We start from the raw sequence: 19,170 nt of genomic DNA on the forward strand, positions 1-19,170 counted from the left end.
AGAGTACACCGGGAAACATCAGCAAAACACTACACAGTACACCGGGAAACATCAGGAAAACACTACACAGAGTTTACCGGGAAACATCAGGAAAACACTACACAGAGTACACCGGGAAACATCAGGAAACACTACACAGAGTATATCGGGAAACATCAGGAAAATACTACACAGAGTCTACCAGGAAAACATCCAGAAAACACTACTCAGCGTATACAGGGAAACATCAGGAAACACTACACAGAGTATACCAGGAAAACATCAGGAAAACACTACAGAGAGTACACCGGGAAACATCAGGAAAACACTACAGAGAATACACCGGGAAACATCAGGAAAACACTACGAAGAGTATATCGGGAAACATCAGGAAAATACTACACAGAGTCTACCGGGAAAACATCCAGAAAACACTACTCAGCGTATACAGGGAAACATCAGGAAACACTACACAGAGTATACCAGGAAAACATCAGGAAAACACTACACAGAGTATACCGGGAAACATCAGGAAAAACACTACACAGAGTATACTGGGAAACATCAGGAAAAACACTACACAGAGTATACCGGGAAACATCAGGAAAAACACTACACAGAGTACACCGGGAAACATCAGGAAAACACTACAGAGAGTATACCGGGAAACATCAGGAAAACACTACACAGAGTATACCGGGAAACATCAGGAAACACTACACAGAGTATACCGGGAAACATCAGGAAAACACTACACAGAGTATACCGGGAAACATAAGGGAAAACACTACACAGAGTATACCGGGAAACATCAGGAAACACTACACAGAGTATACCGGGAAACATCAGGAAAACACTACAGAGAGTACACCGGGAAACATCAGGAAAACACTACAGAGAGTACACCGGGAAACATCAGGAAAACACTACACAGAGTATACCGGGAAACATCAGGAAAACACTACAGAGAGTATATTGGGAAACATCAGGAAAACACTACACAGAGTATACCGGGAAACATCAGGAAAACACTACAGAGAGTATATCGGGAAACATCAGGAAAACACTACACAGAGTATACCGGGAAACATCAGGAAAACACTACACAGAGTATACCGGGAAACATCAGGAAAACACTACAGAGAGTATATCGGGAAACATCAGGAAAACACTACACAGAGTATACCGGGAAACATCAGGAAAACACTACACAGAGTATACCGGGAAACATCAGGAAAACACTACACAGAGTATACGGGGAAACACCTGGAAAACACTACACAGAGTATACCGGGAAACATCAGGAAAACATTACACAGAGTACACCGGGAAACATCAGGGAAAACACTACACAGAGTATACGGGGAAACACCTGGAAAACACTACACAGAGTATACGGGGAAACACCTGGAAAACACTACACAGAGTATACGGGGAAACACCTGGAAAACACTACACAGAGTATACCGGGAAACATCAGGAAAACATTACACAGAGTACACCGGGAAACATCAGGGAAAACACTACACAGAGTATACGGGGAAACACCTGGAAAACACTACACAGAGTATACGGGGAAACACCTGGAAAACACTACACAGAGTATACCGGGAAACATCAGGAAAACACCACGTGTATGTGAGGAGCATCATAATGCAGCTGGGAGCCTTGAGAGACAACACATATGCTATACTTATCGCTCTCAGTGTCCTTGTATACAGTTCCAGGCCATAGCCATGTCTAGCAGTCACCGATCTCTCACCAAGAGATACACTACCCAAAAGTAGCTTCCAAGAGCCTTTTCTTTAGGGCAGCAGGGAGGAGCTGTTACGCCCTCTTGTGGTAAGACCTTGTGTAATCATTACATATCTAGGTGCATGAGTATTATTATTGTCAGTATGGTTATAACCATGTGGTCACTTCACCCTGAGGAAGCCGCATTTCACGGTGGAACAGGCAGTGTCTCGGCCCCCCACTGTGCCTGATTTGGGGGAGGGAGTAAGATTGGCATTTTTATGTGGATTCTGCATTATTTATCGGGCCCCTTTACACCATACAGTTATATGCTGTTGGTTTGTTATTCTCGGTATATGACCAGCGGGTGAACTCCATTTTTTTCTCTTATGTTCACATATGTTCATATTTTTTATGACAAGAACGTCCCTTGTTTCTAATGAAAACAACGGCTGTTCTTGTCATAAAAAATGTGTTGCATTGAAGTCAACGCAAACAATGGCCGCTGTTCACACAGTGTATTGAACACGGCCGTTGTTCAATGCAGCTGTGGAAATAATTGATACTTCAGCTATTTCCAGCCATTGTGCGTTACTGTGATCAGCGGCAGGTTACTACGGACACGTTGTCACCATAACCGCGTCTCCCTGATATATATTGTTGCGGTGATGTCATCAAGTTCAGCAAAAAGCACCACAGCGAACAGCGGCGCAGCTAAAAGCAGGAGCAGGTGGAGGGTGCACATTATACGGCAAGCGGCGACCCCCCTCTCCACCTTCCTGCACTCAGGATGAACGCTCTCATGAAATAATCATCAGACACAGGGGACATGGCCGCCCGCACTCTCATACATAGAGAATGAAAGCTTCATGTGCTGCTATTACTATGTATGAAACCGCGGCAGGGAGCAGAGACGCCGCCAAAGATATGACATATGGACGTCTACTTTCACCGACCTCCCCACCCCCATCCGTCTATTGCTGCCTGTGGTTGTCTGAAATCCATCTCCTGTGCGATGAGGACCCCATGCTTTACACTCCAGATCTGCTTTATTATAGCACCGCTGCCATCAGTCACTCCACTGAAGACGTGTCCTCTAGGCCTGAGACAGGGGGTTGGTCTCACTTTGACTGATTTTTGGTGTGCACCATGTCCAGGGTGACCGTGTGTGTATGACCACTATGACCCAAGGTGTATTCTGGGTGTCCCTGTGCATTGTGTATGGGCAGAGGCATCCGATTGCAGGTGGGTGTCCCAGTTGACTCTTTATGTTTGTATATAATAAGTGTGACCCTTTTTCAGGTGACCGTGTGTGATGAGTGTGAACACTGGATGACCCTGTATGTGTGTGTGATGAGTTTGCACACTGGATGACCGTGTGTGTGTGTGTGTGTGTGTGTGTGTGTGTGTGTGATGAGTGTGGACACTGGATGACCATGTGTGTGTGTGTGTGTGTGTGTGTGTGTGTGTGTGATGAGTGTGAACACTGGATAACCCTGTATGTGTGTGTGTGAGTGTGTTTGATGAGTGTGCACACTGGATTACCCTGTATGTGTGTGTGATGAGTGTGGACACTGGATGACTGTGTGTGTGTGATGAGTGTGGACACTGGATGACCGTGTGTGTGTGTGTGTGATGAGTGTACACACTGGATGACCCTGTATGTGTGTGTGTGAGTGTGTGTGATGAGTGTGGACACTGGATGACCCTGTGTGTGTGTGATGAGTGTGGACACTGGATGACTGTGTGTGTGTGATGAGTGTACACACTGGATGACCCTGTATGTGTGTGTATGTGATGAGTCTGGACACTGGATGACCCTGTGTGTGTGTGTGATGAGTGTGGACACTGGATGACTGTGTGTGTGTGTGTGTGTGATGAGTGTACACACTGGATGACCCTGTATGTGTGTGTGTGTGATGAGTGTGGACACTGGATGACCCTGTATGTGTGTGTGTGTGATGAGTGTGCACACTGGATGACCCTGTGTGTGTGTGTATGTGATGAGTCTGGACACTGGATGACCCTGTGTGTGTGTGTGATGAGTGTGGACACTGGATGACTGTGTGTGTGTGTGTGTGTGATGAGTGTACACACTGGATGACCCTGTATGTGTGTGTGTGTGATGAGTGTGGACACTGGATGACCCTGTATGTGTGTGTGTGTGATGAGTGTGCACACTGGATGACCCTGTGTGTGTGTGTGTGATGAGTGTGGACACTGGATGACCCTGTGTGTGTGTGTGTGTGTGTGTGTGATGAGTGTGCACACTGGATGACCGTGTGTGTGTGTGTGTGTGTGTGTGTGATGAGTGTGGACACTGGATGACCCTGTGTGTGTGTGTGTGTGTGTGATGAGTGTGCACACTGGATGACCCTGTGTGTGTGTGTGTGTGTGTGTGCATGTGTGTGATGAGTGTGGACACTGGATGACCCTGTGTGTGTGTGTGTGTGTGTGTGTGTGATGAGTGTGCACACTGGATGACCGTGTGTGTGTGTGTGATGAGTGTGGACACTGGATGACCCTGTGTGTGTGTGTGTGTGTGTGTGTTGAGTGTGCACACTGGATGACCCTGTATGTGTGTGTGTGTGTGTGTGCATGTGTGTGATGAGTGTGGACACTGGATGACCGTGTGTGTGTGCGTGTGTGTGATGAGTGTGGACACTGGATGACCCTGTGTGTGTGTGATGAGTGTGCACACTGGATGACCCTGTATGTGTGTGACCCGCTTTCGGGTGTGTACAGGCAGCTGTTGGTTGGACTGTTGCTCTCAGGCGGACAGCTGGCGTCCTTGTTTCGCAGCTGCTGTTGTGTCCAGTTCGCCTCCTCCTCCTCCTCCCACTTGTTTTCCTTCCTCGCTCCCCCCCTGCCTCCGCCTGCCTCTGGGATTGGAGGAGGAGGAGGGGAAGTGCAAGAGATGGGCAGACTCACAAAGGGCTGAGCCTCTCATTCATTGTCTGAGCGTGGAGCGAGGGGCCGTGTGTGTGGACAATGTGGAGCTGAACAACAGGAGTCCTAGGCCTGGACCAGCACTTTCCTGAGCGACTTAAACTCCTCCTGCCCTCCTGGCCCCGAGTCACAACAAAGAGCCAGTGCCTGCCCCACCAAACTACTACTCCAGAGCATAAGAGAGAACAGGAGCCAACCCCCCTGCACACAGGATACAACTCCCAGCCTCCCCCACTGAGGATACAACTCCCAGCCTCCCCCTCTGAGGATACAACTCCCAGCCTCCCCCACTGAGGATACAACTCCCAGCCTCCCACACAGAGCCTGTGACTCCCAGCCTCCTAAATAGATGACTTTTACCCTGTTTCTCAACTGAGGATACAACTCCAAGCTTTTACTATAGAGGAGACGACTTGCCGGCTTGTTCCCCCAAGAAGAGTACAACCCCCAGCCTCCTTCAGCCTGCTCCCTAACAGAGGATACAACTGCCCTACAGAAGATACCATTACTGTAATTCTTCCCACCACAAACTACAACTCCCAGCCTTCCCAACGGAGGATACAGTATCCAGCTACCCCCAGCCAGCAGAGGCCACAAATTGAGGACTGTGGCTGATGGCAGTAATGTGGGTGTCCAGGGATGGTGGTGCCCGTTCAGCCGGGCCCAATGTGTGATGTTTCCAGGACAAGTCCATATTCGTGGAGAAGCCGCTGACCACAGAGTCACCCGCAGGTTGGTGTCCGGCCGAATCATTCCTTTACATTTACTAAACTTCCCAGCAGCCACCTGTATAACGCAACTTTCTAATAGACTTTGTGTTCTAATTCCTTACATTTCATTTCCAAGATCCCTGCTTGTTGTCAGTGAATGAGAACATCTATAGTCAGTCAGACTGATACATGCTGCTGTTGTGTTTACTACAGTGATACACTGTAACAAACCCTCACCTGTGTGAACAGAACTAGGTCATGGTGAGGCTACCATTCGATGACAATAAGCAGAGATCTTAAAGGAGAACTCCGGGCTGGGGGGATTTTTGGCAGACTGCTGGGAAGGAGGAGGAGGATGAAAGCAGTAGCGTACTCTCACCTTCCCCGCTCCAGTGCTGGTGCCAGGATCCCGCAGCTTTGGTCCCCCGCTCACGGACACTTCTGGCTCGGGACCTGGGACGTGACGTGTTAGGCTCACTCAGCCACTGACTGGCTAAATGGGCCTGACACATCACGCCTCTGGCACTCTGCCAAAAATCACCCCAGCCCAGTTCTCCTTTAAGGCCGGTGTCATACCAGCACAATACAGACTAATTTACGATGCAAGTCCTGGCCTGACTGCACATGATATGACCCAAACAGACAGCCGTCTCCCATGAACTTAGGCCTAAAAGTTGTGAGAAAGTGAAACACGAAGATGGGTACTTATCACGGCCGTCATTTCTTATGTTGTTATTGATATAAAGACGACACCGCCACATGCTAAGCCCCGCCTACTGTCTAAAAAGTTTAAAAAGTAAGAAATGTTGGCCCAAAAATGGGCTTAAAAAGTGGCGTACATTATTGCTAAATTCTCCCCATAGTCTATTAGGAAAGCGTCAGATATCATGATGGATCCACCTGCTGGCCCTTTAAATGAAGCCTAGAAGCAAAGATGACAGGAGGAGACCCTCTGCTCCATCTAGGCCCCATTTATATCATTATATTTTAGCTCAAGATGGTGTCACGCGTGTACGGTGTCGCTATTACATCCACAAGCCACGCTTGGCAGCTGTCAGTTCTTATCATCACACCTACAGGTCAGGCTGGGGTTGTGGCTGTAATATAGATGCAGAAATGTGTCAGGGTTAGGCTGGTGTGATGCCAACCACATGGTAGATATGTTTATTCCAGGCAGATATCTATTCACTTACTGTACATTAAAGTGACTGTACCACCAGGCTGAAGCACTGGAGGCGGCCGACCCACCCCCAGCGGGAAGAAACTCCAGACCCTCCATGATGTGACTCCATTGGAATCAATGGAACCCTATCATAGAGGGGCGGGGGTTTCCTCCCACTAAGGGTGGGTCAAGCCTGCCTCCAGCGCTTCAGCCTGGGCCTGGTGGTACAGTCACTTTAAGTAGTTAGTGACCACAGCTGGGCACATGGGGTAAATGCAGCTGGCTGCTGGGAGTACGGAGTGAATGCAGGCAGTGGCTGGAGGTGTGCCATGAGTGGAGGTGGTAGTCACAGGTGTGGGGCGGGTGCAGGCAACAGCCACAGGTGTGGGACGGGCGCAGGCAACAGCCACAGGTGTGGGGTGAATATTCATTCCTCATACTGCCATCCAGTCCAGTTTCTACAGCCCACATCAATAGGCGCACCTGTCCCTTCAGTAACAACGTCCAGCGCCTGTTGTGTCTGACAGTCACCTCAAGCACCTACAGTCACTACTGACCCCTGAAAAACGTTGGCCTTGTCATGTGATCCGCAGACAGACACATGGGGAGCTGACGTCGCGTCACTACACGGCAGTCCCATATAACATCCCAGCATTCTAGCTCTTCTCATTTTCTGCTCCATACAAATAGTGGTGGATGATGGGAATGTGGTGGTGGTTACATGGCGAGAATCATACGGGTTTTATTCCATTGTAGCTGTGTGTAACTTTAGGGTCTATAGAACGAGAGCGGCCCATGTGGCCCCCACAGGTCAGAGCCTGTGTCAGTACGGCAGGACAGATCTGGAGAGTTTTCTGTATCTATCGGCTCGCTGTCTGTGTCCCGGAAAGTCTTGCGTGCGCAGGATGGAGCTCAAGTCTTCTACAGACCTGTGTGTGTGCCGGGCATAGCTGGGGGGACTCATGGTTGTGGTGTTACGCCTGACCCTCTAAGCCCCTCTTGTGAGCTCAGAGAACAGACCACGCTGGGATACACCTCTTCATGGAAAGTTGTTGTTTAGTTTAAGGGAACCCCTTACAGTCGCGAGTAGGCGGGTTCAGCCTGAGGGCCGGTCACAGATAGGCAGGTTAGTCCTGAGGGCCGGGCCGGATAGGCGCGTTATACTTGGGAGCCGGTCATAGGGCGGGTTCAGCTTGAGGGGCGGTCACAGGTAGGTGGGGTCAGTACAAGCACTGAGTTCTCGGGACGTTTCCAGCTTGGTTCGATGTTTTCCCTATTTGTAAGTTCTGGGATGTTGTTTTCATGGGCAGACTGTCGCACGCATTGTATATGGTTCCGTCTGCTTGCTTCCTCTGTATATGGTTCCGTCTGCTTACTTCCTCTGTATATGGTTCCATCTGCTTACTTCCTCTGTATATGGTTCCGTCTGCTTACTTCCTCTGTATATGGTTCCGTCTGCTTACTTCCTCTGTATATGGTTCCGTCTGCTTACTTCCTCTGTATATGGTTCCGTCTGCTTGCTTCCTCTGTATATGGTTCCGTCTGCTTACTTCCTCTGTATATGGTTCCGTCTGCTTACCAGCTCAGTTTAGAGCCAGGTTGGCTGGTTTTCTATTAGTGAATCGGGGTCTCTTATGCTGTATGCCTCTTTCTTTTGCCCTCCATAGACTCCGCTCACACAGGCTCTGACTCTTGCCCTCCACTGGACATGACATCAGGAAATGGTTCATCTCCCATTCCAGCCGCTGCCACCGGCAACACCCCCCAGAACGGTGAGAACAAACCGCCGCAGGCTGTGGTCAAACCGCAAATCCTTACACATGTCATCGAAGGCTTCGTGATCCAAGAGGGAGCTCAGCCGTTCCCGGTATGATGTCTTCTGTCTCGTAATGTAGCATGGCCACTACAGGCTTGTAATTGAGATGGGGATTGTACCTGTTATGACTAGATGGGGGGAGTAGTAGTCCCGAGGGTGGAGCGGCTCCTCCTCGCACTGTATGTTATGTCATGTTCATTGTGCACAGATTATTACATGTCACTGATCTTCTTGCTTTTGCAGTCGCACAGGAGCAGAGCTGTCGTCGAGGTGGGTCTGCACTCATCACCATATTTACATTGCATTACTGTATATATGCTGTGTGGGGTATTGTTAATGGGGGGGGGGGTGGAAGCACAGGACACAGCCCAATAGGTGACCAGAAGAGACGAGCAAGCCGGGCAAAGGTTCGGGTATGAACCCGAACCTCGACACGGCTCGCTCATCTGTAGTGACCAGTCAAAACCAAGTCCATCCTCCTCCATATATGACAGGACTGTATGTGCCTCCTGTTTGGAGCGCAGAGCGCATTATACATTATCTCCTCCCAGTTTCATTCTCCAATACAGTCCTTTCTAGTACTATAGATGTATATAATTGATCTGAGAACAGTTGCAGACTTGTTACAGTGTATCACAATCTTCTATGAACACAGCAGCACCGGGTAACAGCTCTTACTGGCACTGTCACATCAGCCAGTCCCTTGTATGAGAAGGACTAGGGCATATGCACGTTTAATGAACGGAAGCAGATATGTTGTAAAAGCTGCTGTAGTGTTGGTGATTTTTCTGGGGTGTCGACTACATCATACACGATCCTGTTACACAGACTGGGCTATGAGCAGAATTGGGTGCAGCTTGTGTAGGGGCTGGCAGCAGCCGCCCTGGAGTCTGGCTTTCACCGTGCGTTTTCTCGGGTTTCCCATATTCTTTCCAGTGCTGGCTCCAGAACTGGCACGCAGTAACCGCCCTGTGGACGGTCATGTGGTCGGCCCTGGGAAAAGCACTGGGTCCCGGCTCATATTAGTCACTGCTTCATGAATGAGAATACTCAGACACCAATCCTGTCCACACAGAGGGGCCCCAGTCACAGGGAGGCAACACACAGCACGTAGTACAGGAACATAACTCTGCTCCCAGGCCTCTTACAGGAACCTCCTCACTGCAGCTGCTCTTGTGTGACAGGTGGGGCGCTCTTCTCTGCACATGGGCTCAAAGGAGAAGCATCAGCCACTGCCTGAAAAGATGCCCCAACAAGACACCAACACGACCAACACAACCACAGACTCTGAAATGGAGGAAACCTTCGTAGCAGGTGAGAATTCTGAACAGGCTCTAGGGATTTGTCCCACGGGCTAACAGTCTAGACTGGCTCCCTGTGAGACAATTTACTGCCTACAGCAACACACCAGTCAAACTCATTTTATTTAGTATTTTTTTCTTAGCATCCAAAAATGAGGGCGAGCCCCCTAAACTGAAGTGTGAGCTCTGCGGTCGGGTGAACTTTGAGTACAAGTTTAAACGTTCCAAGAGGTTCTGTTCTATGGCGTGCGCAAAAAGGTGAGAAATTATCTGAGGACATGGGGGAGGGGGGGGGGGCAAGCAAGAAACCAGAGGGTGTGTATACATGGGGGAGGTGTACAAGAGAGGGGTGTGCATACTTAGTAGAGCGTATGGGACATATAGGAGGTATGGGGATACTTTGTACAGTGTATGGGACGTATCAGATAGGGATGTATAAGATGATAGAGATATATGTATATGTATACTTTCTACAGCATGTAGGAGGTATAAGAGACATACTTCTTACCGTGTATGGGGCATTTAAGAGAGGTGTGTATACTTTATACAGTGTATGGGGCACATAGGAGAGCTGTGTATACTTCTTACAATGTATGGGGCATATAAGAGAGGTGTGTATACTTTGTACAGAATATGGTATCCATGAGGGGTGTGTATAATTTGTACAGTGTATGGGGCACATAGAAGAGCTAGTTTATGGGGCACATAGGAGAGCTGTGTATAATTTGTATAGTTTATGGGGCACATAGGAGAGCTGTGTATAATTTGTACAGTGTATGGAGCACATAGGAGAGCTGTGTATAATTTGTATAGTTTATGGGGCACATAGGAGAGCTGTGTATTATTTGTACAGTGTATGGAGCAAATAGGAGAGCTGTGTATAATTTGTACAGTGTATGAGGCACATAGGAGAACTGCATATATTTTTTACACTGGGGCATATATGAGGCGTATATACTCTGTACGGGACATGTACACTTTGTACACGGTATGAGGTGTATAACCCTGCTTTTTCATCCTCCCAGGTATAATGTTGGATGCACCAAACGTGTCGGCCTCTTTCATCCTGACCGCAGCAAGTTACAGAAACCTGCAGCAGGCAAGCACTCCCGGCAGAGATCACGGAAGAATAATGTGCAAAGTCCCAGCACGGAAAACACAATGCAGGTACAACTCCCAGCATGTCTAGAGATGGGAGAAAACATCCAATCATCTGTTGATGAGAGTTGCAGCTATACACTTAAACATTGAGCACAATCCGCTAACGGGTGCCCTATATGTATCAGGAAAATGGTGCCAGATCCAAAGGAGCTCACTCGCCCCACCCCATTTGTGAGCCCACACTCATTATGGAGCTGTATAGAGCAGAGACTGTTTAGGGTAGCAGGTGAGGTCCAACTCTTTATAGTGGTTATATCGATCTGCAGGAATATCACCCCCATGCAGGTACTATCGATTCGTGAAGGTCTCAACACATCTTAGATGGAAGTCCTGAAAAGCTGCGAGCGTCTGATTGACATCTGGAGACTGAAGGTTGGGGTAGCAAGAAAAGCTCAGTGTTCCTGGAGAAAATCTTGACCACATGACCCTTGTGGATGGTGCGTTGTCCTGCTGACTGTCTCCAGCTCCCATGGAGGGATAAACTTGTTCCACCACATTGCCTAGATAATCCCCACTGTCCAAAGATCCATTGATATGTTTCAGTGAAGCTAGGGTGCACTTAGAAATATTCCCACCACCATTTTCCCTACTCGACCAGCCAGAACTGCTAACACCTGATAGGAAAAGCTTATTGATTCGTGCTGCTTGTGGCAGATCCTGACCCTTCCTTTTAGCATGAAGATATGAATCCATCTGACTGGCCGTGTTTCTCCACCTGACTGGCCGTGTTTCTCTACTGCTCAGTGATGCTATTTTTGCCCTTTGTCACCCTGGAGTTGCCTTTCTGTTTCTTATAGACACAATAGCGCTGGACCTGGTCGTCTGCTGTTATAGCCTATCTGTGCTCAGGAGCAGTGAGTTCTAGGTTGGACACCAGCATTGTATTCGGCTGCGGTTTCCTTTCTTTGCTTTACCTGTTCCTCAGAGCGATTCGTGACGTCTACCTCCTCTGACCTCCTTCGTCACCATGTTTCTGTCCTTAGAATCCTCTTTCTCTGTTTGAGTATTACCACAAGAAATACCCCACAAGGCCGGCAGTGAGATCATGACCCTGGGTTGGTCACCTCCAATGAACAGGCCGATCGCTCGTTTCCACCTAATGTGCATTGCAATGAAGCTGATCCAAAGAAAACCTGGTTACTTGCTTTTATGCTACCATCTGGGTTCAGAGGTCAAATTTTTTAGCTCCAATCATAAGAGGGCAGGTCATGAGCGGCCATTCAGTGTTTGGTATGTTTTCCTATCATTTGTGTAGTCTATTGAAGAGCATCGCGGGGAGGCTGCATTGTGTCAGGAGAAGCTCAGATTATAATTTAGGTCTAAGATGGCAGGTATTTATTTTTTACCATCACATATAATCATCTCTTCCCACAGATGTCTGAACCCATCACCCCCATTAGCGTGACACCCCTGACCACCACCTCCAACCTCAAACACAGTAACAGCCAGGACTCTAGCCGCTGCTCCGACAACTCCAGCTTCGAGGAGCCATTATCTCCCATGTCCGCCAGCTCCTCCCTCTCCCGCCAGCGGCCAAATGACCGGGGAATGGAGTTGACAGATCTGCAGGGGGGAGACCTGGTAACAGCGAACCACAACTTTTTACCGAGTGACCCTACTAAGTGGAATGTGGAAGATGTCTATGAGTTCATCCGCTCCTTGCCAGGTACGTCGTTTTGCTGATCCATTCAAGACCTGACCACGTTTGGGAATCAATATTAGTCTTTCTAGATCCAGAATAATTGTTATAAAGCCAGACAATTATGTGACCTAACCTGCTTTCATTTACTGAGAGTAGTAGATGCTTGGAACAAACTTCCAGCAGATGTGGTAGGTAAATCTACAGTAACTGAATTTAAACATTCCTGGTATATACATATATCTATCCTAAGATAATAAAAAGGGAAATACTAAAAGGGCCGACTAGATGGACAATCTTCTATGGTTCTAATTCCTACTAAATCTCCAGACAGGAGGTTTCTGTCCACAATCTTATGTGCTGGTCATGACTGGAGCTTTACATGGACAGCTATTAGATTTTCTGACAGTCTGTCTTTTTGCTTACTGTGGGACTATAATTTGCCTATGGTTACACCAACTATATACTTGTGTGACTGACTATTCTAGTTGCACCCTGGATCCAGCTTTTGAAGGCTATTTCACAATACAAAACTTGATTCCTATATGGTGTTCTATAGTTTCTCAGGAAATCCCGTACCACTTACTAACACATAAAACTCCTTTTCTCAGGTTACGACCTGTAGTTCAGCTTCAGATTTCTGGTCAATCATGCTGACTTCCAGCACTAGGAGTTTTAGGATATTGAGTTATCTACAAAACATGGAAAGTAGGAACTAATGTAAGAGGCTCAGCAGTGAGGGAACACAATATGAAGTGCACAGGAAAGGTGAATACAATAGAGAACTAAAGTCTGCCCCCCACATGGGCTGCTGCTGAAGCCCCACCAACTCTTGGTTTTGCCCCTTCTTTATTTTCTGCCTCACCCTTTCGTCTTTGTGCAGGTTGCCAGGAGATTTCTGAGGAGTTCCGTGCGCAGGAGATCGACGGTCAGGCTCTGCTGCTGCTCAAGGAGGATCATCTCATGAGCACCATGAACATTAAATTGGGGCCGGCGCTGAAGCTGTATGCCCGGATCAGCATGCTGAAGGACTCCTAACCTGCTGAATGGTGTCTGGTCTCAAGGCCTGGGGCAGCTGTATGCCCAGACAGCCGACATCTGCAGGGGTATTGTCATAACCAGGAATGGACCGAGCTGGAACTGCTTTATTTATAGGAGTTTTCCTCATTTTATATATTTTTATGACCAAATTCTCTATTTTATAAGGTTCCGTCTGTTTTTCAGCAAAAAATGAATTTGTAGATTTGTATCTGCCTGACATTTCATTTATTAGAAGCCTTTTCTGGATTTCCCTTACAATGTTCTGGCCTCCTTTTTCTCTATCAGTGAGGTCCTAGGGAACATGACATGGGATTAGAGGTAGAAGGGTACAGGGTGATGTGATGACCAGTCCCATCCTCTTCTCCTTCATTATAGTTGACATTGACTGACTAGCCACAAGGAAGCATCAGGCTGTGCAGGTCCCATCCTGGACACATCTGCTGGTCACAGACCTCTCACCTCCTCTATATCATCTCCTGAACTGGCAAACCTAAAACTAGGACCATGTCCAAGATGGGACCTCGGTAACAGGACCCTGTGCAGCTTTCCTGATTGTTCAGGTAAACAGCCCTCACACATTTTCCACTGGGTGCAGCGGACAATAGCAGAGTATGCTTTGTAGAGGTCGGGATAAGTCTGCCCTCATCTACGGCCCAGAACCCAAGTCCATTTTACATTATCAGAGATTGCTTTGTATTTTTTTCCATGCATCTAGATTTTATGTGCTCTTAGACATGTCCTTCCAGTATTTCTCATATTGTCTTAGCCAAAAAAAAGTCATTGGGAGAGGAGCCACATGGCATGGCCCATCAGCTATACTTTCTCTCTAACCCAGTCAGTGTTTTCCTGTGCATTACATTGGGGCCCTCAGATAAAACTTTTACTACTGTGATGCCCTGGGGATGGGATCCGTGGTGCTAACTTGGTGCTAGGTTATAAAGTCTGTGTTATCTTTATTTTATAAATAAAGTTGCAGTTGTACTAATCTGTTGTATCGGCCATATGTAGAAGGTCCGTCTGGTATCACCGTATCATTAGTCTTTTTCATGAGTTTTTGTTCTGATGAATGTGTAATACCCCGTCAGCTGTTTCCACTGCACATAATATATTCTCACCACAGACCACAAGTATGAAGCTGAGTCTTAGAAAACACTGTCTGCTTACTGGATGAGATTAGTGTTCTGGACCTCTTCAGCTGCTGGTCCTGGGACCTTCCTGGGGTGATCTCCAAGGTTGTCTTCAGGCAGCTTCGCTTTGTCTGTGCACAACTGTCCAACACTGGTGTAAGTTCTACATCGGCCACTATGCAGCGATGGTTTCCCGGAATCCACCAGTATTCAAATACCAAACAATCAGACTCAAGCATGCTGGCGTTGCGCTCATCTCTACTTGGAACAAACCTGGTTTCGGAACAGAAACAATCACTTCTGCTGTCTCATTACAGACCATAACAAGAGCATCATGTTCTCCAGACTGGAGCTGAGCGGCACATTAAAAACATTGTCTCCGATATTGAGACTATCAATCTGGACAAGTCCGTAACTCAGAGAAGCTAAAAAATCAAGACTCTTTATAGAATCTGAGAGATCATGACCTACAGCAACTGCTTGGGCTCCTCCAAGAAGCTGCAGCAATGTTCCCTAAATCCAAGGCTGCAGCAAAAGACACCCATCAACGACTATAAGAGACTTGTGATGTATAGTCAGGGAGTCTGAAACTGTATGAGGAGTCTTGATCACTTAAAGGGGTTTTCCAATTAAGACTCGTCCCCTGTCCACAGGATAGGGAGAAAAGTAAGAGATCACAGGGGTCCATCCTCCATGCCCCCGGAGGGTTCCAGATTGGCCTCCGGCTCCTTCGTTTTGAATACACTCGCGGGTGACATGTGACCCACAGCTATATTCATTCTTTATGGAGCTTTATGGAGAGAGCCAAGTACTAGTTCTGTGTATAGGGGATAATTAATCAGAGAACCCCTTTAACCCTTCACTACCCTACCCCAACACTCGTTTTTCCTGTACGTCTGAAGCCATATGTTTTCATCCACCTTTACCACAAGTAATCCTAGTCCACATTCAGTCAGGATTACTACTATACTTCAGAATGAAACATGTCATAATAACATAAAAGACCATGCTCTACACTCATTGATAAAGAAAATAACTGCACTAACGAGTTGTTGGAATTAAATGGAACTTTCTATTTGTGATATAATTATGATATATATATATATATATATGATGTAATGATGAGTGATAACAATATTAAAGGGAAAAAGGTGGTTATTGGGGAAAACTGTACAGCTCTAATGATTTATTAACGACGGATGACGGTTATACCCGCCATGTTGTCATTAAGAGGGTATAGAGATGGCTCAAGTGTACCGGGTCGGTGGTGGTCCAGCCAGTGGCTGGATCAGCTCCCAGCAGCGAGTTCGCTCTGAGCCAATCCAATGTTAGAGAAGCCTACATTGTTATCTGAAATGCAACACCCCCCCCCCCCCTCTCACAGGTGGGTGCGGGGCTCAACAAATAACTAAAAAAAAAATTCCAAACCCACAGGCTAAAGAAGCCCGGAGTACAAAACCCCTCTAAATAATCACCCCGTCATTAAGAGGGTACAGAGATGGCTCATGTGTACCGCACCGGTGGTGGTCGTCCAGCCAGTGGCTGGATCAGCTCCCAACAGCGAGCCGATCCAATGTCAGAGAAGCCTACATTGTTATCCATGTTCCTCAAGTTAGTACGATTATGTGTCATTTTTACCACGTGGCAAATGGCATAAAGACAATTACACCCCCCAGGGAAAAAAAAATTATGTTTCACCAGGCAAATTTTTTCCCTCCCAGTATTGCTGCATATTTTATCGAAATACTAAAGGGAATCTGTCACTAGGTTTACGGTTGGCAGCATGAACTAGTGGCAGAGATGCTGAAGAGATGGGTGTATTACTTACATCATTTTGTTCAGCGGTTCTCCTAATATGCAGGAGAATATTGACAGTTGACTACCCACATACAGCATGAAAAGATTAATGGCAATTTGCAGCTAGGGGGCAGAGTTTTCTTCTGCTCATATATATCTAGGACTACTGGGCTCGCACACATAATGGAGAGGACTTATTGTCCGTATTATTCAGGAGGATATCTCTGAATCAGCTGCAAAGAACAATGTAAGGCCTTACATGTGCCCTGAAATTGTCCATGTTTGTGGATTTGGCAGCACATCCCCACAAAGGGGATCTACACCCCCCCCCCCCTACTCATATGCACCAGAAGCAGTGTAGTTCCCATTGCTTCCTTCTCCTGGCTCCCCAGTACACGAGGGACGTCACTTGTGCACCCAGAAGCAGGGGGACAATGATTACATCACATCTGTGTTTTTCACAGATTGCACAGATGTACATGGATGTCAGATCCATGCAACCCTAGAAAAACACATATCTGAGCCTTCTATGGGGGAATACCTGCTGTGATCTCATCCAAGTTATGACGTCCTATTTTTATCACGAAACGGACTGTGGATCCTTTAAAAAAAAAAAAAAAAAAAAAAAAGGAATGTTGTCTAGCCCAATAGAAAGCAATGGGCCATAAACTTCGCAGAACATGTGAATAAGGCCTAAGGGATACATAATTGTTAGCTCTAAGCTAGTTTATGCTACCCTTAGGTAGGACAACATCATAAACCTACTGACGGTCTCTTTAAGTGTGTCATTGCAAATTGGTGTCCCAAAAATAAGGACCTCATATGGGTCCTATAGGTGAAAAATTTAAAGCACTATGGCCTTGAAAGACAAACCATGGTACATGTTATACAGGGCATGTTAGTGTCCCTCATCTCACTGCTAGGGGTGAACACTGTCATATGTGATGGCCTCTACATCATTACAACAGCAGGGGGCAGTATGTCCTCCCCACATCATCACACCAGCAGGAGGCAGTGTCCTCCACACATCATCACACCAGCAAGGGGCAGTGCATCACTGCACAGCAATGGGTTCACCACAAGGCCTTTATACTCAAACCCGATAGTCTTCAGAGCTTTGGTGCAGCCTCATCTGGAGTACATTGTTTAGTTTTGGATCCCGATTCATAGGAAGGATGTCCTGGAGCTGCAAAAGGTACAAAGACGGGCAACTAAACTAATAAGGGGATTGGAGCATCTTCGTTATGAGTAGAGATTAAAAGAATTATATCAGTTTAGTCTTGAGGAGAGACGTATAAGGGGAGATATGATTAATTTATTTACATATATAAACGGCCCCTCCAAGAAATATGGGGAAAAGATGTTTCGGCTAAAACCCCTCAAAAGACCCTGCCTCCGCCTGGAGGAAAAAAAAAAAAAAGTTCTATCTCCGGAGGCGACAAGACATCTCCGCCATGAGAACAGTGAATCTGTGGAACAGTCACCCCAGGATCTGGTCACAGCAAAAACAGGAGAGGGCTTAAAAATAGGCTGAGACAAGTTCTTAGACCAAAATAACATAAATGCATATGTGTAAAATGTAGAATTTATCCATCACCCTTCCGTCCATCCATCCTCTCCTTGGTCGAACTTGATAGACGTGTTTTTTGTTTGTTTTTCAACCGTACTATGTAAATATGTACCAGGCATCATGACTTCTTCTAAGTAATGGCCCTATTCCACGGAACGATTATCGTTCATTTTCGGACGATATCGACCGCTACGGACGATAATCGTTCCGTGGAATAGAGTGCAACGATCAGCCGACATCGTTCATGTCGGCTGATCGTTGCAGTCGCTTGTTTTTCAACATGTTGAAAAACAAGCGACTGATATAGCAGCGATCTGCTGCCGTCGCTCCGCTGAATAGGAGCATCGGCAGCAGACGCTGCTATATCCTATGGGCTGCCCGGACGATCAGCGATCCTCCGAGCAGCCCCCCCGCAGCTCCCCGCCGCCCCTCCCGCACTCACCCGCTCGCTGTAGCCGCGTTGAATAGCGGCGGCAGCGAGCGGCGAACGAGGAGCAAACGAGCGCTAATAGCGCTCGTTTGCTCCTCTAAAACGGCCCGTGGAATAGGGCCATTACTGGTAATGAACAAAAGGGGTGTAATAGAGGGGCGATCTGTCTGGATGGTGGACAAGGACACTGTGGGAGTTGCTCATGCTTGGTGGATGAAACAATCCTTTCTATTGATGGTCTTTTCTGGGGCACCAGAAGCCTATTTGGCACGTGTGTGCCTTGTCTTAACCAATACTTCCAACATTTTTGTCAAAAGTCCTAGATACCAGCAATTCATTGGAACAACCATCCTGCTTTTCTCAGTCTAGTAATACGTCCGTTCTTAAAGTCTGTCAACTGGGCACAATGTTTTTGAGTGCGTTGTAAAGTCACCGATATCTCACCAGGAGGTATACTACCCAAAAAAGGAGCCACTGAGAGGTTTTCTATAGGGCAGTCGAGAAGATATCTAGTAAGACCCCCCACTATGTAGACCTTACTATGAGACCATACCTAAGATATCACTGCAGGACAGCACTCCAACATTTTAAACTGCTAGCATTATTTTTTTGTCAACGTGCCTTTCAGCTTTTATTTCTTCAATCATGTTCCCGGACGTTTACATACATGTAGTTACTATATGTAGCATTGCCTTTACATTGTCTAACTGGGGGTCACATGTTTTAGGTCATCCTCAAGCTCCTAACAGTAAGT

The 19,170-nt window shown here is 47.1% G+C and overlaps 1 protein-coding gene across 4 annotated transcripts in view; it reads left to right on the forward strand.

Moving 5' to 3' along the window:
- Nucleotides 1-14,477, forward strand: part of PHC2 (polyhomeotic homolog 2) — a 58,750-nt gene extending 44,273 nt beyond the window's left edge. For 3 of the 4 annotated variants that reach the window (XM_069946941.1, XM_069946944.1, XM_069946943.1), the window contains 7 exons: nucleotides 8,202-8,401; nucleotides 8,594-8,620; nucleotides 9,535-9,664; nucleotides 9,795-9,909; nucleotides 10,677-10,818; nucleotides 12,187-12,478; nucleotides 13,335-14,477. In XM_069946941.1, the coding sequence (XP_069803042.1) occupies nucleotides 8,202-8,401; nucleotides 8,594-8,620; nucleotides 9,535-9,664; nucleotides 9,795-9,909; nucleotides 10,677-10,818; nucleotides 12,187-12,478; nucleotides 13,335-13,489 (1,061 nt within the window). In that variant the 3' untranslated portion in view covers nucleotides 13,490-14,477. Of the gene's footprint in view, nucleotides 1-4,675; nucleotides 5,395-8,201; nucleotides 8,402-8,593; nucleotides 8,621-9,534; nucleotides 9,665-9,794; nucleotides 9,910-10,676; nucleotides 10,819-12,186; nucleotides 12,479-13,334 lie in introns of those variants that run through there. The other variant, XM_069946945.1, reaches the window with a different exon arrangement.
- The last annotated feature ends 4,693 nt before the right edge of the window (nucleotides 14,478-19,170 follow it).

The sequence above is a fragment of the Dendropsophus ebraccatus genome, chromosome 12 (assembly GCF_027789765.1).
Source record: "Dendropsophus ebraccatus isolate aDenEbr1 chromosome 12, aDenEbr1.pat, whole genome shotgun sequence".
Classification (NCBI taxonomy): Eukaryota; Metazoa; Chordata; class Amphibia; order Anura; family Hylidae; genus Dendropsophus; species Dendropsophus ebraccatus.